Source organism: Vombatus ursinus, unplaced genomic scaffold (assembly GCF_900497805.2).
Source record: "Vombatus ursinus unplaced genomic scaffold, bare-nosed wombat genome assembly UNPS02014932.1, whole genome shotgun sequence".
NCBI lineage: Eukaryota > Metazoa > Chordata > Mammalia > Diprotodontia > Vombatidae > Vombatus > Vombatus ursinus.
This window is the reverse complement of record NW_020954710.1, coordinates 6,569,981-6,593,778: the sequence shown is the minus strand read 5'-3', so window position 1 is coordinate 6,593,778 and position 23,798 is coordinate 6,569,981. Positions and strand designations below refer to the sequence as shown.

Below are 23,798 nucleotides of genomic sequence, written 5' to 3'. Positions count from 1 at the left end.
GCTGATGAGAGTTCCTGAGGCTTGTTGTCATTGTATAATTTTTTTTCTGCTTGTGCTTAATTTACTCTGCATCAGTTCATAGTTTCTTTGAAACTATCCTCTTCATCATTTCTTATAGCACAATAATATTCCATTACATTCATATACCATAACTTGTTCAGTTATTCCTCAATTGATGGGCATCCCCTCAGTTTCCAATTGTTTGCCACCACAGAAAGAGCTGCGATAAATATTTTTGAACTTATGGATGATAAAAAACATTTTATAACTCTTCATCTCTTCTAAGAATTCTGGTTGAATTTGTGATGAAGCTGTGTTTTTCTTTGAGACTTTACCTGTAGATGTTTTGGAGTCATTCTTTTCTCCTGGGTTTGTATCTGACTGTCCTTGTTACCATAATAGCCTTTAATGGACCTTGTCACCTCTCCCCTCTCATTCTATTAACTCCAGTCACTTGATTTCAGACATTGCTGTTAAGGGCACCCTTCCAGTAGATTATTAAAGTGTGTAGTCACAGGCTTATCTTTTATGTTGTCTTTCTCAATGATTAGTGTGATTTGTGTTTTGGATGTATGTTTGTGTTTATCAGCTGTGTTCAAATTTTTTTTCAATTTGGCATCCACCAAGTAGAACTACACAAAGCAGTGTTTTATAATGTTATTGTTTAGTCATTTCCGTCATGTCTGACTCTTCATGACCCCATTTGGGGTTTTCTTGGCAAAGATGTTGGAGTGGTTTGCCATTTTCTTCTCTAACTCATTTGACAGATGAGGAAACTGAGGCAAACAGGATTAGGTGACTTGCCCAGGGTCGCACAGCTATGAAGTATCAGAGGCCGGTTTTGAACTCAGGAAGACTCATCTTCCTGACTCTCCAGGCCTAGCACTCTCTCCATTGCACCTCCTAGCTGCCCATTTTATAACAATGTATTTATTAAAATAGTAGGCAGCATTTATAAAAACACTTTAAGGTCTGCAAAGCTCTTCCCAAATACATTTCATTTGATTTTCACAATAATTCTGGGAGGCAGGGGCCATTATTCTCTCTAGAGATGAGGAAACTGCGACTGAGAGGTTAAATGGCTTGCCAAGGGTCACACAGCTGGTTAGAATCTGAAACCAGATCTGATTCCAGGTCTGATTCTCCACTGGGCCAGCTAGCTACCTTTAGGTTTATGACTGTAATTCTCTACTTTTGTAGTTTACTGGGATGCTGTATGCTGAACTTTAACGTAGAAAGCACCAACATTGTTCATAAAGTTTAGCTTCAGTCTTGTTGTATGATATCCTCATTTATGTAATTGTCCGAGTGTGCATTTAGAGATGCACACGTAACATGTAGTGTGTTTCATTTTGGGGTTTTTTTTTATACAGTCACTCCATCTTCCCACAGTTCTTTGAAATCTTCATGTTTGTCATCCTGAGTGGTGCAGTAAAATGTGAATATTCACATATCCTAAGATATTCAGCCATTGGGCACATAATTTCCAGCTTTTTACTGTTACAGATCATTCTTCTATGAGTATTTTTGCACTGATAGGCCTTTTTTCTTCCTATCTCTACCCTGCTCAGACTATAAGCCTTTTAATTGGATTGCCGAGTCAAAGGGCATGAAAAATTCCTTAACTAGTATTGTGGAATTCTTTATCGTTTTGAAAAATAGTGAGATGAAGTGACAGCTCGATTGTAATGATTGGTATAAACATCTTTCTTCAAAGAGGGCGCCTTGCCCACTGGAAGTTTGTCCTGAAGGTTCACGTTACCAAGTAGATTGAGTATAGAGTACAGCTTCCACCCAGCTGGGGAAGACCTTGCTACCTTGGGTTGAGGTGGGGTAGTGTTTTGGGTAATCTTTTTTTCTTCTTAGTCTAGGTTTGTGATGGCTTCTGTGTAGGGAAAGTCTTTTCACCTATATATCTGAGTAGCTTTTCTGCAAATTAGTTTTAAGGATTTGTTTGAGGCATTGAGAAAAACTAAGTGACTTGCTTATGGTTACATGGCTTATATATCAGAGATGGGAATTGAATTTAGGATTACCAATTTGAAAACCATTCCTCTGTCCACTAGACCAGTTACCTCTCATTAGGTAATTTTAATTGTGCAAATATAAATTGAGGCCCCCATTGGGTTTATTCTCCACCAACAGACTAGGTTAGAGTTTGAAATCAAATAGTAAAGCATTTAACTGACAAAACTCTAGCAAAATAAATAACAGGAAATGAAGCAACAGAATGCCATACACATGGGTACAGTCTCATATACATTCCCAAGCTAGTGGGGAGGACATTTCACCCTTCAGAGTAAGGAAGGGTTTTGTGTGGTTGGAACACTTCTCACGTCTTCATCTTCCAATAGCCTCACTCTGATTTTCAAGTCTAACTCACTAGTGGATATTCTAGTTTATTTGAAGATACTAATAATTTTTTCTTCATTTTCTTCATTGATCTGCTGGAGATGCCAATCTGTTTTGTAGCTTTTCGTTGGGGTGAAGGGAATATTAAAGTCTTGGGGGAGGGCAGGGCAGAGGTGAGAATCAGTAGGGGTTAATTAACATATTTTAAGTTGTTTGATTGGAAAGGCCATAGTATAACTAGCTTTAAGAGAAAAGGGGCCCTCAAAGAACATCTTTGTACTTGATTTGCTGCTTCAGTCCTAGCTGGTTAGGATGTATTAATTTTTCTCAACTTATCTCATGTAGGGACATGCAAATTACTGTGAAGCTACTTAGATAATCCTCAGAGAATCTCTTGGAACAGGGGTAGAGGGAACTGGTGACCTATGCTTACCACAGTAACTGACACATAGTAGGTGCTTAATAAATGTTTATTGATTGATAGATTATTGATTATGCTTGGCAATTCTGCAGACATGTCCAATAGTTCCTTACCCCTTATAGAGAGAAGGATATCACAGGGAGATTTTTCAAATGTTTTATCCCCAGTGAAATTATTGGTACTGTCAAAATGAGTCAGTTTTCTGCTCCTTGGAAAGTCTAGGCTATGTGATGTTTGACAAGTCACTTAACCTCTGAGCTGTTCTATTCTTTATCTATAAAATAAGGACAGTGATGCTTGTTGTGAGAACCAGTTAAGATACTTATATGCCTCAGTTTGCAGAATTTCAAATACTATATAAAGGGAAGTGAGTTTTATTACCTTTAAAAATTGTATCTTTGTTTTCTAGATCCGACGGAGGCGCCTTGCTCGACTTGCTGGTGGACAGACTTCACAGCCCTCTACCCCACTTACCTCTCCACAGAGAGAAAACCCACCAGGCCCTCCTGTAGCAGCACCAGCCCCAGGCCCTTCCCATAATCTTGGTCTAAATGTCCACAACATGACCCCAGCTACCTCCCCAATAGGTGCATCAGGTGAGCCTTAGCTTAATCCTGGAAAGAAATTTTTAATTTTGACAATGATGTTTCATTAAATGTGCAAATAGTATAGTTTCTCTGACAGATTCCAGGTAAATGAAGATTAACATCTTGAAATGCTGTATACTCTTAAAATATATTTGCTGTTATACACTTCCATTCACAATGGAATATTACTGCTGTTTTAAAAGCCTCGACCTGATGAATACATTTAACTTCTCTGTTCTTCATCTGTAAAATAAGGACAATGATCCTTAAAAATTCGTATTTTCTTTAGTTTCAGAGTCAATGTAAAAACTGGGGGGGGAAGGTGACTTAAGAATATAATAATAGTCTGTACAAAATGCTACAAAAAACATAAAGGAAAGGGGTGATCCTGCAGTTTTAAACTATGAAGATAGATTGGTGATGAGAGAACCATCCTGTACATCTTCTGCAGTTGTGACAATTGTATGAATTAATGTATTTTTTCTAGAAAAAATTGTATTTTTAAAGTTCATTTTAATCTACCAAATGCGTAATGTTTTTATTCTTTTTTTAATTTTTGAAATAATTTTATTTTTTCCAATTCCATGTAAAAACATTTTGTAACCTTAGTTTTTTTCATTTTGAGCTCAATTCTCTCCTTTTCCCCTCTTCTTCCTCATTGAGAAGGCAAACAGTATAGTGTTTTTCAAAATTAATTTCTTTTCCTTGAGAAATAGTATCAAGAGAGATACTATTTTAACGCTTTGAGTTAACTTTTTCCATTTTGCAGTTGTAGGTCAATAGATTTCCATATTTCTCTTAACAAATTTTGTTTTTCTCTTTGAGTCTTAAGAGCCAGCCCTTTAGAATGGCCAGACCCTTCAGTAGTTCATTTTTCAATTATTAAACAGTTGTAGTATGTTTCTTCACAATCATTTATTAAGCAACCTCAGTAGTTGCTGAGTACAGCCATAACACTATACCTAGGTAGCTCAGATGTTGCAAAGCTGTTGTAAATATGATTCCTACCCTCAGAGATGACATTTTCTTTTAGTGATTGATAGATTATTGGTTGATTGTGTGTAGCGTTCCTGCAAACATGGCCAGTGGTCCTTGACTCTGTATATGAACAGGGATATCAGAGGGAGATTTTTTAAGTGTTTTATCTGCAGTGAGATTATTGGTACTGTCAGAATGAGTCCATTTTCTGCTCCGTGGAAAGTCTAGGCCATGTGATGTTTGAGAAGTCACTTAATCTTGAACTTCTCTGTTCTTCATCTGTAAAATAAGGACAATGATCCTTAAAAATTCGTATTTTCTTTAGTTTCAGAGTCAATGTAAAAACTGGGGGGGAAAGGTGACTTAAGAATATAATAATAGTCTGTACAAAATGCTACAAAAAACATAAAGGAAAGGGGTGATCCTTCAGTTTTAAACTATGAAGATAGATTGGTGATGAGAGAACCATCTTGTACATCTTCTGCAGTTGTGACAATTGTATGAATTAGTTAATGTATTTTTTCTAGAAAATCTTGAGGTTTTTCTTTCTTCCTCATTTAGGTCTGTGATTTTTTTTTAAATTAAAAACATTGCCAGAGTAAAGGTTATTGAAATTCTCACATTGATGATTAAAGGTGAAGATAAAGTCTTTTCCCCTTCCCACCTTCACCTCTGTGTAAATATATATACAGTACAAGGCTAACTTAGAGCCATCTGTTCAGCAAATATTTAAGCATCTAATTAGTACAAGGCTTATTGCTATTCATTTAGAAGGATGTAAAGACAAGTAAATTCAGATTTTGAATTAAAATAAAACCACTCATTGAACAGCAATTGTGAACTAGGGACAGGGGTTACAAAGAGGAAAAATAACATACCTCTTAACTTCAAGAAACTTGTATTCTATTTGAGGAGACAGCATATATATATATATATATATATATATATATATATATAGGTATAATTTAGAGTGTGAAAGGGTAAAGGAAAAATCCATAGTGTGCTGGGAAAATTTGAGGAGGGGTCAAAAACTTCCCTGTGGGGTGAAGAGTAAATGTGAGTTGTAAATGAGATAAGAACTGATCTAGAGGTAGAGCCAAGATGGTAGAGGAAAGGAGACAGTCCAGCCAAACTCTCCCAACATTCTTCTCCAAATAACTTTAAAATAATACATCAAATCAAATTCTAAAGCGACTGAACCAACAAAAAAGACATTTTTCCAGCCTAGGACAACTTAGGAGGGCAGAAGGAGAAGTTTGTGGCATGGGGACAAGGGCTTGCTGGGAACACGGTTCAGCACAGCGTGATGACACCCACTGGGGGCCTTCGAGGAAGCCCAGGGCAGAGAGGAGTGCTTGTGGGTGTAAGGGAGCAGAGGCCCTAGTTCTGGATTGCAGTTACATGGAGAAGAGGAGTTGTGGTTGAGAGACAGCAGAGGGCCCTACCTGGGTAAGAACCAGCGCACAGACTAGGAGAACAATGACCATACGTCTCCCCGTATCACACCACTTTTGTTGTTGTTGTTGAGTCATTTCAGTCATGTCTGACTCTTCATAACCCCATTTCGGGTTTTCTTGGCAAGGACACTGGAGTAGTCTTCCATTTCCTTCTCCAGTTCATTTTACAGATGAGGAACAGACAAACAGGGTGAAGTGACTTGCTTTCCCAGGGTCACAGGGCTGGTAAATGTCTGAGGCTGGATGTGAACTCCGGAAGATGAGTTTTTCTGTTTCCAAGCCCAGTGCTCTAGCCACTGCACCACCTAGCTTCCCTCACACCACCTAGTAAGCCCCAAAAACTCACAGGTCCCCCAGAACTAGCTGTGAAAAGAGTAGCACAAAAAAACCTGAAGCTTGTAAATATGATATCCCCCCCAACCCTCTCATCCGCAGGAGAGCAGAGCAACTCTGAGATAAAATTCAAAAGTCAAGAAATATGCTGGAAACATGAGCAAACAACAAAAAAGAACCTCACCACAAAAAAACTACTGGTGACAGGGAAGCTGAAAACACAAACGTAGAAGACAATGACATGAAAACATTTATAAGCAAAGCCTCAAAGAAAAATGTAGATTGGTCACAAGTTCAACAAGCATTTCTAGAAGAATTAAAGAGATTTTTTAAAAACAGCAAAAAAAAAAATTTTAAAGTCAAATATGAGTGATACAGGAAAAATTGGGGGAAAGAAATGAAAGCAATGCAAAAAAATTACAAAGAGAATTAAAGGCTTGATTAAAGAGGCATAAAAATATTGAAGAAAACAACTCCTTAAAAAGCGTAATTGACCAAATGGTTGAAGAGGTACAAAAACTCCCTGAAGAAAGTAATTCCTTAAAAATTAGAATTGGTTAAGTGAAAGCTAGTGACTCTATAAGACATTAGAGTCAAAAGAATGCAAAAAAATAGAAGAAAATGTGAACTATTTCATTGGAAAAACAACTGACCTGGAAAATAGCTTGAGGAGAGGTAATTTAAGAAAGAACTACCTGAAAGCTCCAAATAAAAAAAAAAGAGCTTAGTAATTATATTTTAAGAAATTATAAAGGAGAATTGCCCAGATATCTTAAAACTAAAGGGCAAAATAGAAATAGAAAGAATCCAGACTCATGAATGGGAACAACTAATGAAAACTTCCAGGAGTATTATAGCCAAATTCTACAGCTTCTAGGTCAAGAAGAAAAATTTGCAGTTAGCCAGAAAGAAACAATTCAAATACTATGGAGTCACAGCCAGGATCAGAGAAGATTTAGCAACTACCATGATAAGGAGGGAAGGGCTTTAGAATACAAAGAAGCTGGGATTACAACCAAGAATAACCTACCCAGCAAAACTGAATATAATTCTATTAGGGAAGAAACAGTTGTAATGAAATAGAGGAATTCCAGGTATTTCTGATGAAAGACCAGAAATGAATAGAAAATTTGACATTAAAACACAAGACTTGAGAGATGTGAGAATTGAGTGAACCATATGGACTCCATCATGTGAATTATTTCTGGATGTAGCTCAGTTCCTTTTATATTCAATTATGAAATTGTGAGAAAGCTTTATTACATTGTTTGAACCTAGCCCAGCATGGCTGGAAAGCTGGACCATCTCTACCTGTTGCTTAGAGATTCTTTGACTAATGACCTAGGTTATGCTGACCAGAGACCAAGTCAGATCTGAAGCTTGGTGCAGGGAGTTTTCTCACAAGTTTACATCTTAAGCAGTCCATATGTCTTATCTGAAAACTGGCCCTGTACTAATAAATCAGTTACTGTTTCCTTGTTCCTTTGATTGAACACTTTGGGGGAATGGGACCCCTCTTTCTGATTTCAGGGAATTGTACCTGTTTGCTCTCCCCCTCCCAATTTGAAAAGATCCTAATCATTCCTCCAGTCAGATTACCTACTCTTGTATCCTGGTTTATATCTTGTTAATTGTTTTCTTTTAATGCATAAAAATCTGTCTCCCTCATATTCAGGGTCTAGTGCCAAGCCGAGGAGACCTCGTCCCTATTTGTTATGCAATTGGCATGCATTGCGCTTAAATCTTTGTTTCCTCAGTTATTTCAGATTTTCAGAGATGCATAAAAAAGTAAACAAGAATGAGAAGTCATGAGGACCTTAAACAAGGTTAAACTGTTTACATTCCTAGATGGGAAGATGATACATGTAACCCTAAAAACTCTATCAACATTAGAGGAATTAGAATGAATTTACTTAGACAAAGGGCATAGGTGTGAATCTGTTATGTTGAGATGATCTTAAAACAAAAATGGAAGATTGAGAAAGTACGCCATACTGAGAGAAGGGGGAGAGAGAACGGAGAAAATTATATCACATAAAAGAGGTGTACAAGGAAGAATTTTTACAGTGGGTGGGGTGGGGGAGCATTCATCTGAACTGGTTCAAAGACAGAAGAATGTGTGTGTGTGTGTGTGTACGCTGAGTTGGGTTTTGAAATCCATCTTAGCCAACAGTTAAGTAAGAGAGGAAGGGACTAAGGGAAAAGGAAAGGAGTGATAAGAGGGAGGGCAGATTAAAGGAGGCAATGATATAAGCAAAGCACACATTTGAGGAGGGATAGGGTAAAAAAAAAAAGAAGGAAATAAGGATAGAAGGAAATACACAGTTAAAAATCATAACTGTGAATGGAATGAATTTGCTCATAAAATGGAAGCAGAATGGATTAGAAACCAAAATCCAGCAATATTTTGTTTATAAGAAACACAAACAGTTGAAACAGAAAGATATGGAGTTACAGTAAGACTAGAGCAGAATATTCAGAGTATTCAGCTTAAGTAAAAAATACAAGGGTAGCAATCGTGATCTCAGACAAAGCAAAAGAAGACCTAATTAAAAGATAATCAGGGAAATAACATTTTAGTAATAGGTATTATAGACATGCAATATCAATACTGAACTTACATGCATCCAGATTTTTAAAGGAAAAGTTAAATGAGTTACAGAAGAAATAGACAGTGAAACTATACTGTTTGGGGGACCTCAGTTTATCCTCTCTCAGAACTAGATAAATTTAACCATATAATAAATAAGAAAAAAGTTAAGGAGATGGATCGAATTTTAGAAAAGTTAAATATGATAGAACTGTGGAGAAAATTGAATGGGAATAAAGAGAAGCATACCTTTTTCTTAATTGTACATTGCCCCTTCACAGAAATTGACCATGTATTAGTGTATAAAAACCTTATAAACAAATGCAGAAAAGCAGAACTATTAAATGCACTCTTTTCAGACCATAATGCAATAAAAATCACAGTTAATAAAGAGCCTTGGAAGCATAGGTTAAACGTTAATTCGAAAGTAAATAATCTTAATTCTTAAGCATGAGTAGGTCAAAGAACAAATCATTAAAGATAACAGTGAGAAACACCAAAATTTGTGGGATGCTGCCAAGGCAGTAATTGGGGGGAAATTTATATCTCTACACTTACATAAATAGAAGAGAAAAAGAGCAGATCAGTGAATTGGGCATGCAACTAAAAAAACTAGAAAAGGAACACATTCATAATCCCCAGTTAAATGCCAAAATAGACATCCTGCAAATCAAGGAACAGATTAATAAAATAGAAAGTTAAAAAAAAAACTGAACTAATAAAACAAGGAACAGGTTTTATGGGGAGAAAAACAGTAAAATAGATGAGCCATTGGCTAATTTCATGGAAAAAAAAAGAAAACCAAATCACCAACATCAAAAACGAAAAGGATAAATGCACTATGAATGAAGATAAAATTAAAGTAACTTTTGGGAGTTATTTTGCCCAAATTATATGCCAATAAAACTGATAGTCTAAATGAAATGGATAAATATGTTCAAAAATATAAGTTGCCCAGATTAGCAGAAGGCGAAATAGAATGCTTAAATAATCCTTAACAGTTATGTCATATAAACCATTTGAAAAAAGAAGAATGGGTCCTACCAAATTCCTTCAATGACACAAATATGGTTTTGATACTTAAACCAAAGTGAGCAAAAACAGATAAAGACAGACCAATTTTCCCGATGAATGTTGATGCAAAAATTTTAAATAGAATACTGGTAAGGGGTTTACAGCAATTTATCCGAAAGATCACATACTTTGACCAGTTGGGATTTATATCAGGAATTCTAGGCCAGTTCAGTAGTAGGAAAACTATAAACATAATTGACCATCAGTAACAAAAACAACAAAAATCTCATGATTATATTAATAGATTCAGAAAAGGCTTTTGACAATGCAACACCCATTCCTATTAAAAATACCCGAAAGCATAGGAATAATTGGATGTTTTCTTGCAAAGTGTTTTTTGGGGGGGGGGGCGGGGTGAGGCAATTAAGTGACTTGCCCAGAGTCACACAGCTAGTGAGTGTTTGTGTCTGAGGCTGTATTTGAACTCAGGACCTCCTGACTCCAGGGCTTTTGCTCTATCTAATGAGTCACCTAGCTGCCCCTGGATCTTTTTCTTTTTCTTTCTTTTTTTTTTGTGTATGAGGTAGTCGGGGTTAAGTGACTTGCCCAGGGTCACACACAACTAGTAAGTGTCATGTGTCTGAGGCTGGATCTGAACTCAGGTCTTCCTGACTCCTAGGCCAGAGCTCTATCTACTGCGCTACCTAGCTGCCGCTGGCCTCCCCCACCCCCCCCTCGCGATCTTTTCTTAAAATATTACAAGGTATCTATCTAAAACCAAGAGCAAGCATTATCTGTAATGAGAATAAACAAGAAGCTTTCTTAATAAGATCAGGGGTGAAGTAAAGATGCCTATTATTACCACTGTTATTCAGTATTGTATTAGAAATGCCAGCTATAGCAATAAGAAAAAAAGAAATTGAAGGGATAAGAATAGGCCAGAAGGAAACAAAACTCTTAGCAAATGATATGATGGTATATTTAGAGAATGCTAGAGATTCTGCTAAAAAAAAACAACAAAAAACTAGTTGAAACAATGAACAAATTTAACAAAATTACAGAATGTAACAGAAACCCTCATAAACCAGCATTTCTAAATATTACCAACAAAACCCAGTAGGACGAGTTAGAAAAAGAAATTCCATTTAAAATAACTTCAGACTGTATAAAATACATGGGATTCTTACTGCTAAGACATACCCAGGAACTGTATGAACATGATGATAAAATACTTTTCATGCAAAGATCTAAATAATTGGAGAAATATTAATTGCTCATAGGTAAACTGAACCAGAGTAACAGAAATTAATTTACTTATTCTGTGCCAAACCAGAATACCAAAGAATTATTTTATAGAGCTTAAAAAAAACCAAACCGAAAATTCATCTGGAAGAACAAATGATCAAGAAACCAAGGAGATTAGCAGGGAAAAAAGTGAAGGAAGGCAATCTAGTCGTACTAGATTACAAACTATATTGTAAAGAAGTAATCATCAAAACATTTTGGTATTGGATTAGAAATAGAATGATGGATCAATGGAATAGATTAAGCACACAATATAGAAATAGATGACCACATTAATCTAAGGTTTGATAAAGCACAAAGATCCAAGCTACTGGGGCAAGAACTCATCGTTTGACAATACTGGGAAAACTGGAAAGCAGTCTGGCAGAAACTAGGCACAGGCCAATATCTCATACTGTACATTAAGATAAGGTCAAGTTGGGTACACGATCTGGACATAAAGGGTGTTATCAAAAGCAAATTTGGCAAGCTTGGAAGAAATTACATATGAGATCTATGGATAAAGGAGGAGTTTATGACCGAATAAGAGATAAAGAGGATCACAAGAAGTCAAATGGATAATTTTAATTACATGAAATTAGAAAGTTTTTATTTGTATTTTTTGTGTGTGTGCAAAAACTCAATACAGCTAAAATTAGAAGGGAAAGAGGAGACTAGGGGAAAAAAACTATAGCTAACTACCCTAATAGAGGGAACTGAGTTACATATATAAAAAGGTACCATAGACAACAAAATAACATAAAAATAATTTCTAGCAAATTTCTCTGATAAAAGGACCTCATTTCTCAAATATATACTGAGTATGGAATTGAATCAAATTTGTAAAAATAAGAGAAATTCCCTAATTGACAAATGGTCAAATGATATGAACAGATAGTTTTCAGAAGACGCAATCAAAGCTATCTAGTCTAAATCACTGATGATTAGAAAAATGTAAATTAAAACAACTCTGAGGTACCAGATTGGCTAACATGACAGAAAATGAAAGTGACAAATGCTGGAGGGGAGATGGAATAATAGGGGCACCAGTGTACTAGTGGTGGAATTGTGAACTGGTCCATCCATTCTGGGGGACAGTTTGGAACTACACCCATAGGGCGATAAAGCTGCCCAGTGTTTGCCCCTGCAGTACCACTACTAGGTCTGTATCCCAAAGAGATCAGAGAAAAAGGAAGTGGACCTATGTGTACAAAAGTATTTATAGCAGCTCTTTCTGTGGTGGCAAAGAATTGGAAATTGAAGGGATGCCCATCAATTGGGGAATGGCTGAAAGAGTTGTGTTATATGATTGTGATGATATGCTGTTGTGCTGTAGGAAATGACAAAGGGAGATGGTTTCAGAAAAACCTCGGAAGACTTACATGAGCTGATACAAGATAAAGTGAGCGGAACCAGCAGGACATTGTGCACGGCATCAGTATTGTAACAGTGATCACCTGTCAAAGACTTGACTGGCTCTGATCAGTATAATGATCCAAGATAATTCCAAAGGACTCATGCTGCCTTCAGAGAGAGAACTGATGAACTCTGAGTGCAGATTGAAACATAGTTTTTAAAACTTTTATTACTTTTTTTTTGTTTTGGGAGAGCAACATTTCTTATATGGAAATGTATTTTGCAGAACTTCACATGTATAATGGGTATCATTGTTTACATTCTCAATGTGTGGCAGAGGAACTGGAGACAGTGAGAATTTGGAACTCAAAACTTTTTTTAAAAGAATGTTAAAACATTTTTAAACATAAAAACTGATCTTGATCTTGATGGATCTTTTGAAAGTTAAGGATAAGAGGGGCAAATATGTATGTGGAGTGATATTTTATTAATGCAGTCACAGAATCACAATTTGAGAATTGGAAGAAACCTCAGTTAGCATCTTCTCTAACCCATAGAGAAAAGGGAACCCATACTATAACGCGCCTGACCAGTAGGGCAGCTGGGTAGCACAGTGCATGGAGCCCTGTACTTGGAGGCAGGAGACCTGAGCTGGGATCCTGATGCAGACGTTTACTAACATATGGATAAGTTGCTTAACCTCTGTCCCTCAATTGAGGATAATAATAGCACTATGTAAACGTGAGCTACTACATTTAAAACAGTAGTGATGGTGATGGTGGTGATAGTGATTATGTAGCTATCCAGCCTCTGCTTGAAGATCCTCAAAGAGGGGGGATCCCTCCTCTCCAGGCAGCTCCTTCCATTCTAGAATGGCTTTCATTGTTAGTAGCTTTTTCTTGATATTGAGCCTAAGTTTGTGGCTTCATGTTTTCCACCTCTTGTTTTAGGTTATGCTCTCTCGAGGCCAAACAGGACAAGTCTGATCCCTCCTTCACATGACAGCCCTTCAGATATTTGAAGACAGCTATTATGTCTACCCTGAGTCTTCTTTTTCCAGGATAGACATGCCCAGGTCTTTTAATGAGTCTCCATGTGACACAGACCCAGGCCCTTCATCCTCCTGGTTGTCCTTCTCACTCTCCAGCTTGTTAATATCGTTAAACTGTGGTGCCCAGAATTGAACGCAGTCCTCCTGTTGAGATCTGACCAGGCTGGAGTGCAGTGAGGTTATCATCTTATTCCTGAAAGCAATGCCTCTCTTAATTCAGCCCAACCCATTTTTTTTAACTGCCATAACACACTGCTGATTCTTTCAGTCTTCTAAAAGCTCTGGCTGCTTTTTAGAACAATTGCTGTCTCCCATCTTTTATTTATGGAGTTGACTTTATTTGAACCCAAGTGCAAGACTTTATACTCCTATTTGAGGGTAACACCGTCCTCCCACTCCCCAGGCTCCCACCCTAGGAGTCATCCTGTATTCGTCAATATCTCTCACCCCTCGAACCCAAGCTGGTGCCAGGGCCTGTTGATTTTGTCTTTGCAACATCTCTTGAATGTGCTTCCTTCTCTTCTGACACCATCCCCTTCCTGGTGTAGACCCTTAGCACCTCACACCTGGATTTTTGCTGTGGCCTTCTGGTGGGTCTGTCTGTTTTTAGTCTCTCCCTACTCCAGTTCCTCTTTCATTCAGCTATTAAAGTGATTTTCCTGAATCTTAGGCTTGACTATATTACCCTTCAACTCAATAAACTCCAGTGGTTCCCTCTTGCCTCTAGGATCAAATACAAAATTCTTTGGCGTTCACAGCTCTTAATAACCTGTTTCCTTGCCGTCTTTCCAGTCTTCTTCCACCTTACTCCGCTCCACATAACTGTACAACTTAGTGACACCAACCTCCTGACTGTTCCAAGAATAAAATATTCCATCTCTAGCTTTTTCTCTGCCTGTCCCCATTCCTTGAATGCTCTTCTTCCTTATCTCTGGTTTACTGCCTAACTAAAATCCCATCTTCTACCGAAAACCTTTCCCCTCTCTTGCCTCCCCTCTCTTAATTATTTCCCACAAATAGTTTGTCTGTACATACTTGTCTGCTTGTTGTCTCCCCTGCTTGACTGTGAGCTCCTTGAGGGCAGGGACTGTCTTTTGCTTCTTTTTGTGTTCTGAATGCTTAGCAGTGCCTTGCACATAGGGGGTGCTTAATCAATGTTTATTGACTGACATTCATTCCTGTTGAATTCTGCCTTCCTAGATTTAGTCCAGTGCCTGTAAAGCTATTTTGTTAGTGATTCTTAGCTTGGTGTTACTTGCAGATTTCATGAGTGTTCCCTCTAGCCATTTATTCAGATCACTGATATAAATGTTATACAGCACAGAGCCAAATAGAGATCCTTGGGCTCCTCAAAATCAAGAAATAGCAAGATGAGACTAGAATAAAGGATAGTCTTAACTCATTAGCTTCCATGGATTCAATTATCTCTAAGCTCTTGCCAGTCCTGATTACTCTCCTGGGCTCTTAGGCTCATCTGCCTACCTGCCCATCCTCACTTCACTTTAAAGTACTGCTATCCTTTTGCTCAATTCTCATTCTCCATTTTAAGTCAGTTTTCAAGACTTGTCAGTTTTACCTCCATAACACCTCTTTTATATGTCTCCTCTCTACACAGAGATAACAGCATTCTTCAGACCTTCAGCATCTTTTGCCTAGATTTCCCTGCTGATAGTTACTCCGCTTTCCATTCCCTGTTCTCTACAGCTACTGTTGGTTTTTCTTCATTCTTTATTTCTTTAAAGAATTTTTTTTTAGTTATTTCTTTATGGATCTTGGTTGTACTATAGTAGGTTGACTCATATTTTATGTATTTTTATGTTATTTTGAAAGGGATGTCCCTTTCAATGATTTTCTGTTGAGTTTTGTTATTGCTATATAGAAGTGCAGTTGATTTTTGTGAGTTTATTTTAGAACCTTCAGCTTTCCTTGAAGCTATGAACTGTCTCAGTTTTTCTACTAATTCTCAGTAATTTTTCCTATAAACCACCATATTGTCAGCAAATTGGGATGTTTTTGTCTCTTTGTGTATTGTTTTTATTCTTAGCATTTTAGAACTGTGTCAAATACCAGGGAGGAAAAGAGGCATCCTTGCTTTATTCTTCTACTAATTGGGAAAGTTTATAGTGTTTCTCCATTCTGTTTAATGCTTGTTTTTAGTTTTAGATACGTATTTTTTTCATATTTAAAAAAGGTACTTTTTGTGCCAATGTTTTGTAGAGTTTTTAGTATAAGTGAGTGTTATACTGTGTCACAGTATTTTCCTGCATCTGTTGATATAATCATATGCTTTTGCGTCTTGTTTTTGATACCATCCCTGGTATAAATCCAAGTTGATAATTTTTTTAATATATGCTACAGTCTTTCTGCTAGGATTTTATTTAATATTTTTGAAACAGTAGTGACTAATAACATTGGCCTGTAGTCATTCTTTACTTTGTTCTTTCCTAGTTTATTTATAGTATTAAGACAAAATTTGACTAATAAAAGGAGTTTGGTAGTGTTTTCTTTCTCTATTTTTATAATAATTTGTGCCCTATATCTATTTTCATAGCTTTTTATTGCTACTATTTTCTTTCTTTCTTTCTTTTTTTTTTAACTTGGAGTCATAAAACCTGTATTTGAATCCCAGTTGGGCCACTTATTATCGATGTGGCCTTGAGCAAGTCACTCTATTTCTCTAGGTCTCAGTTTCCTCCCTGCCTCTAAAACAAGGATTTTACTAATGACCTCCAACCTCCCTTCTAGCTCTAGTTTTATCACACTATGACATAATTAGGCACCCCTAATGATACTATTTATAACTGAGGGTTTTAGTGCAAATCTCAAACACGATATGAGCCAGCATGGTAACATAGTAGGTAGAAACTAATGCAATACTGGCTCTGTGGAAAAGCGTCATGTTTAAAGGATAAGGGAGGAGGTGTGTCCTTGTCAATCCACAGCTCTCTGTAACATCCACCCCTTTCTCCCACTTTGGTACTATTTTCTTAAATGATATATTTCTCTACCAATCCCCCCTCCCCCAAATAACCATCCTTTATAACAAAATTTTTTAAAAGGAGAGGAAAAGGGGGAGGAACCGTAGGCCAAACTAATCAGCATCAACAGTGTTTGACATCTTCAATGTATACGTAAACCTGCGGTACTTTTATAAAAACTGAGCATGTATTAAGACATAAAAACCACACAAATGCAGAAAATCAAAAATTTGCCAATAACAACTAGCATTTATGTTGCACTCTAAGGTTTTGAAAGCACTTTACAAATACCTTTTTTTATCTTCATAATAACCCTGGGAGGTAGGTACTATTATTATCCCCGTTTTACAGATGAGAAAATTGAGTCAGACAAATTTGGTGACTAGCCCTAGAGTCACAGAACTGAAAAACTGGCAAGTGGAGATACCCTCAGAGGTCAGATATAAAAAGTATGAAGAGTGAGTGCATCTGGAAGAGAAGTAAACACAACCAGACTGAATACTTCCTGATATGGAGGTTTCAGGCAAGAGCACAAGACCACCTCGATTGGAAGGTGAGAAGGTGAAGGGTTGGAGGTGTAAAATTCCTGCGTAAGAAGTGGAGCCAGCAGAGAAACAGGGTGGTTGACCTAGACACTTCCTCAAATGGAGGTTCCGGGTTAGGCCCTGGCTCATCAGAGATGGGGGGGATACCTGGATGGAGACTTCTCCGGGATTAGAGTGAAGCTGACTTTGCCCTGTGAAGTCCAGAGAGTAAGGAGTGGGACTGGAAGAGAAATGAACATGTCCAGCCTGGCCACTATCTTTACTTTAATTGAATGATTGTGGTCCTTGCTCTTTTGCTTTCCCTTGATGCCCGATAAATTTTGTTTTAATCTCCCATTTTCTTTTTTGTTTTGTTTTGTTTTGTGGCTTGGCAGTGGGATTAAGTGACTTGCCCAGGGTCACACAGTTAGTGAGTGTTATGTGTCTGAGGTTACATTTGAACTCAGGTCCTCCTGACTCCAGGGCCAGAGCTCTATCCACTGCGCCACCTAGCTGCCCCTCCCATTTTCTTATTGAATTTTCACCTTTCCATTTCTTTCATTCTCTTTACTTTTTACATTTTTTTTCATGTGCAAGAAGTTGTTGGCTTTTTTTTTTTTAACCATTCTATCTATCACTTTGTTCTCTTTTATCGGGTTGTTTAGTTTATTCATATTTAACAGTTTTTAGACTTTATTTTATTCATTATATTCATGAACATAAACATAAAACAAAAAAATTTCCACAAACACAGTAGAACAGAAATAGAGGACTGTACACAGAATATGAATCTCTACTACGTACAACTTGTATTTCCTCTTAAATATATGATTAACTCACCATGTAACTTTCCAAGTTATCTCTGCCTATTTATCTGTGTTTCCTTCTTGCCTTCCTTCTGCTCTCTTCTTTGTATTTAAAAAAAGTACTTCAGTGACTCTTTTCATGAATCTTATGCATTTCAACCCTGGTCTTTTTTTTTTTGCTTTATTATAATTCGTTATTACACTTTTGTGTGTATGTGCTTAGTAGTATTTTACTGACCCTGATTTTTTTATCAAGAATTTTTTGGAAAATCAAGGTCAGAGTCAACATGGTAGAGAAAAGGCAGGAACTCGCCTGAGCTCTCCATTAAACTCCTCCAAACATCTTTAAATAATGCTTCAAATAGGGCAGCTAGGTGGTGCAGTACATAGAGCACTGGCCCTGGAGTCAGGAGGACCTGAGTTCAAATTCAGCCTCAGACACTTATTAGCTAGCTATGTGACCCTGGGCATGTCACTTAACCCCCATTGCCTCCAAAATTAAAAAAAAAAAATAATGCTTCAAAACAAATTCTGGAGCAGCAACACCCACAAAAGGACAAAGTGAAACAATTTTCCACCCCAAGACAACTTACGAGGTTGGCGGGAAAAGCCTGTTGCACTGGGGTTAGAGTGGAGCACAGTCCAGAGTAGGCCACGCTACATCAAACCAACAATAGGCCTTTGGGGCAACTTGTGGCAGTGATGGTTTCCATACCTCTCAGCCTGCAGATAGTAAGGAGGAGTCGGACAACTGGTCAGAAGGGGATTACAGGGGTCCCTTTGTTGCCATAAAGGGCAGGACTTTGTTGAATTGCCCATATTTGGATCCGGGTCTCAGTCCCGGGGCGAGGAGGAGCATTAGCACATCAGAGTTTGTGTTCCCAGGGAGGTGGGACTGTGGTCAGAGTTCCAGGCCAGAAAAGAGCACTTGTGGTTGCTCACAGACCAGAGTGAAGACCAGGAGAGTACTTAATGCACCTCTTCCAAGGTCTTACCACCTTGAAACAACCGAAAACTTACAGGTCCCCAGAATTATCTCTGAAAACAGCTGCACAAAAAACCTGAAGCTTGGGACAGTGTCCATTCTGGAAGCAGAGCCCCACTTTAGCATAGAGTTGAAAGTCAAGAAATACGCTGGGAAAATGAGCAAATAGCAGAAAAAGATCCTGACTGTAGAAAGTTACTATGATGACAGGGAAAATCAAAACACAAACTCAGAAGAAGACAACAAAGTCAAAACTGCTAGATCCACAGCCTTAAAGAAAAATATGAATTGGTCTTAGGCCATGGAAGAACTCAAAAAGGATTTTTAAAATCAAGTTAAAGGGCAGGAAGGTGGCGCAGTGGGTAGAGCACTGACCCTGAAGTCAGGAGGACCTGAGTTCAAATCTGGCCTCAGACCAAACACTTGACACTCACTAGCAGTGTGACCCTGGGCAAGTCACTTAATCCCGACTGCCTCACCAAAAAAAAAAAAAATCAAATTAAGACAGAGGGAAAATTGGGAAGAGAAATAAGAATGGTGCTAGAAAATCACGAAAAAAGAGTCAACAGCTTGCCAAAGGAAGCACAAAAAAAATACTGAAGGAAATTACACCTTAAAAAACAGAATAGGCCAAATGGTAAAAGAGGCACAAAAATCCGTTGAGGAGAAGAATGCCTTGAAAAGCAGAATCAGCCAAATGTAAGTTACTGAAGGAAGAACTCCTTAAAAAGCAGAATTGGCCAAATGGAAAGAGAGGTACAAAAATTCACTGAAGAAAAGAACTCCTTAAAAATTAGAATTGACTAAATGGAAAAGAAAGTACAAAAGCTAACTAAAGAAAATAATTCCTTAAAATTTAGAATTGAAGGGGCAGCTAGGTGGAACAGTGGACAGAGCTCTGGCTTGGAGTCAGGAGGATCTGAGTTCAAATCCAGCCTCAGATGCTTGACACTTATTAGATATGTGACCCGGAGCAAATCACTTAACCCTGATTGCCTCACCAAAAAAAAAAAAAAAAAAGAATTTAATTGAACCTAATGACTTTATGAGACATCAATAAACAGTAAAACAAAATCAAAAGAATGAAAAATAGAAGAAAATGTGAAATATCTCATTGGAAAAACAATGATCTGGTAAATCTAGGAAGCATAATTTAAGAATTATTAGACTTTCTGAAAGCCATGATAAAAAAAAAGCCTATCCATCATCTTTTAAGAAATTATCAAGGAATGATATCCTAAAACCAGAAGGTAAAATAGAAATTGAGAGAATTTACCAATCACCTTCTAAAAGATCCCCCAAATGAAAACTCCCAGGAATATTGTAGTTAAATTCCAGAGCTCGTTGGTCAAGGAGAAAATATTGCAAGCAGACAGAAACAATTCAAATATTGCAGATCCATAGTGAGAATAACATAAGATTTAGCAGTTTCTACATTAAAGAATCAGAGGGCAAAAGAGCCAGGATTATAACCAAGAATCCCATATGCCCAGCAATAGAGAGTATAATCTTTCATGGGGAAAAATAGACATTCAATGAAATGGAGGACTTTAAAGCATTCCTGGTGAAAAGATGAGAACTGAATAGGGAATCTGACTTTCAAATACAGGATTCAAGAGAAGCACAAAAAGGTGAACAAGAAAAACAAATCACAAGGGATTCAATAAGGTTAAATTGTTTACATTCCTATGTGGGAAGATGATACCTGTATCTTCTAAAAACTTTCTCCTTAATAGGGCAGTTAGAAGGAGTATACATAGACAGAGGATGTGGGTGAGTTGAACATGATGAGAAGATTGTCTAAAAAAAATTAAGGGATGAGAAAGAGGAATGCACTGGAAGAAGGGGAAAGGAAGAGAGAGAATGGGGTAAATTTTCTGATGTTAAAGAGGCTTTCAAGAGCTTTACAGTGGAGGGGAAGGTGAGGGGAGCACATGAACTTTACTCTCATTGGGATTGGTTCAAAGAGGGAATAAAATACATACTCATTTGGGTTTAGAAATCTATCTTACCCTACAGGAAAGTAGGAGGGGAAGGGGATAATAGAAAGGAGGGAGAGAGTGGTTGTGGCTGGTAGAAGGGAGGGCAGATTATGGGAGGTAAAAGTCAGAAGCAAAACACTTTTGAGAATAGGGTGAAAGGGGAGGAAGAGAGGGAGGGAGAGAGGAGAAGAAGAAATGGGGAAAATATGATGGAGGGAAATACATAGTAATCATAATGGAAAAAAATTTTATAGCAAGTTTCTCTGATAAAGACATCATTTCTCAAATATATAAAGAATGGGGTCAAATTTATAGAAATAAGAACCATTCCTCAATTGATAAATAGTGTAAGGGTATGAACAGGTAGTTTTCAGATGAGCTAATCAAAGCTATCTATAATAATGAAAAAAATGCTCTGAATTACAGTCGGTTAGAGAAATGCAAATTAAAACAACTCTGAGCTACCACCTCTTTGGTGATTGAATTCTTTTTGGTTATTCTCCTGTTTTTCCTTGTTCTCCTGGTTCTATTCACTTTACTCTGCATCAGTTCATAGAGGTCTTTCCAGGTTTGTCTGAAATCATCCCTTTTGTCATTTCTCACAGTACAATGTCGTAGTCACATAGCATAATGTGTTCAGGAGCTATATAACCTTCTTAGTTTCTATTCCTTTGCCACCATACAAAGTGGCTATAAATATTTTTGTATGTAGAGATGCGTTTCTTCTTTCTTTAATCTCTCTGGGGCTTTATAAGCCGCCTGGTGCTACCACTGGGTCAAAGAGTAGCAACAGTTTATTAATTTTGGGGACATAGTTACAAATTGCTTTTCAGAATGACCAGACCACTTCACAGCTCTTAATGATAAATGCATTTGCTCTCCTGTCCCCTATCCAACTATTGTTATTTTCCTTTCTTGGGGGTTATCCTAGCCAATCTGATGGGTGAGAGGTGGCACCAATGAGGTGCCACTTAATATGTATGGGGAGGATCCTCTAGTGATAATTTGAATGGAAGAATAATTCTTTGAACTACCCTGGCATCTGACTTTATATAGATATAGATATAGATACAGATACAGATGTAGATATGGATAGTCCTTAAGAGCCTGAGTGGCTTCTTTACCCTCACTCCATGTTGTCCCCATTCCGGTACATTTTGCAGTGCCAGCTGAACATAAATGCTTCCCATAACACCATTTCAGTGTTTTCAGTCATTATAACAAATATTTGAGTACCTATTACAGGCAAGTCAGCATGAGAATACGCATTTGTCAGTAAGTAGTCTGTCCATACAATGTATTTTTATTCTGCTAAGGTATATGAGATGTTTTCTATTATCAGTTCACTTCCCTAATACTTCTTTCTCCCTTGCCCCTTCCATATTAAGACCCAATTATCCTGCTTGATATATGAAAGATCCTCAATAATCTGGACCCATTTAACTTATTTTTTTTAATGGTCATACACTCTGCTTTTCTCACTTTTTTTAATTTGATTTCCCCTTTAGTATTTATTCACATTTTCCTTCTGAACTTTTCCCCCCACAGCCATCCAAATCCTAACCATCTTTCAATGCCCAGCTTCTGTCGTAGCCCTTCCAGCCTTCATCTGGTGAAGCAACTCTTGTGAAAAAGAGACCAGCCATGCCCCTAATTGTGATTCAGCTGCCACCTATAGGGTGGCAGTCCAGCCTGAGTGAGGGACCGTGGGCACCTTCAGGGGGACGCAGGAGGCAGCATGATCTAGGTATATCCAATATACCACCATCTCCCCTCAGACGGCCCAGGTCACTAAACCCAGAGTCTTTGGGGACTGCAGTGCTTCTGGTCCTGTTCCCTCAGCCATCATCCTGAAAAGTAACCTCTGTGGATATCAGCCCACCCACTGTTCCTGGCAGCTGCCTTTGCAGGCACTTCAGCCCCAACTGCTGAGGACCCAGAACAGAGAGTTCTTGTCTCCAAAGTCTTTGGCCTTGTCGACATCAGAAAATGACATGAAATAAGAGGCATTAACATCTACTTGGTCACTGCCCTAAGGTCTGTTTGACCTTGTCAGCTGACCTGTAGCTGAAACCTTCCCTAGGTGTTATCTTTCCCATTAGAGTGGAAGCCCCTTGAGGGCAGAGGCTGTCTTTTTTTTCTGTGTGCATTGCCAGTGATTAACACAGGGCTTTGCTCACAGTAAGCGCATAATCAATACTTCATTTGTTCTTTTGAGGCAGAGGAGAGGGGCTAAAGTAGGAAGAATTTGGATTTTTGTTGCTGGTGTGTGCGTGTGTGCATGAGTAGAAAGTATTTTTTTAGCATGAGCAGCACTGTGCTTTGTTCCCCAACAACAGAAGCTTCTTTTAGGGTCTTGGTTGCACACCTGCTCTTGTTTAGGGCCTTCCTGTAGAGGCTGCATAGGCTTTTAGTGACTGCTGTTACTTACACAGGAAACTGCCTGGAGTCATTCCCTGTGCCCCTTGTCAACAAGTTATGTCAAGTCAGCCAGCGTTTATTAAGTACCTGTTGTATGCCAGGCATTGTGCTAAGCTCTGTGGATTCATGGAAAGGCAAAATACAGTCCCTGCTCTCAGGGAGCTCTGGGGCTCTTGGGGAAGACAGCATGAGAAGAGCCACATACAAGCAAGCTAGACAGGGTCAGCTGGAGATTATCCAAAATGGGAAGGTGTTAGCTTTGACGGAGAGAGCTAAAGGCTTCCTACTTCTTGCTCCAGCTAAGGATACCTTTTCTTAGCACTATTTGACTCTTTTAGTACTTAGAGCCTTTTATCAAGTATTTGGGGGCTGTTAGGGGGCAGATTGGATAGAGCATCAGGCCTGGAATAAGGAAGACATCACCCTGACCTTAGTGCCTACTGTGTGCCATGGCTGTGCTGAGCTCGTTGGAGCTCTTCTCTCCTTTCATCGTTACAGCAGGAAGGGAGCCCTGGAAGGGAGGTGCTGTTATCATCTGAATTCATGTCTTCCTGACTCCAGGCCTAACATTCTATCCATGGTGCCACCTAACAGCCTCTCTCAGAGTTCAGATCTGACCTCAGATACTTAGTAGCTGCGTACCCTGGACACATCACTTAAACCTCCATTTGCCTCAGTT

At 38.1% G+C, this 23,798-nt stretch overlaps 1 protein-coding gene across 2 annotated transcripts in view; it reads left to right on the top strand.

Moving 5' to 3' along the window:
* The window catches only part of UBE4B (ubiquitination factor E4B), a 141,602-nt gene that overhangs the window by 25,440 nt on the left and 92,364 nt on the right, over positions 1-23,798 (top strand). For both annotated transcript variants that reach the window (XM_027843844.1, XM_027843842.1), the window contains exon 2: positions 3,183-3,369. In XM_027843844.1, coding sequence (XP_027699645.1) covers positions 3,183-3,369 — 187 coding nt within the window. The remainder of the gene's footprint in view (positions 1-3,182; positions 3,370-23,798) is intronic.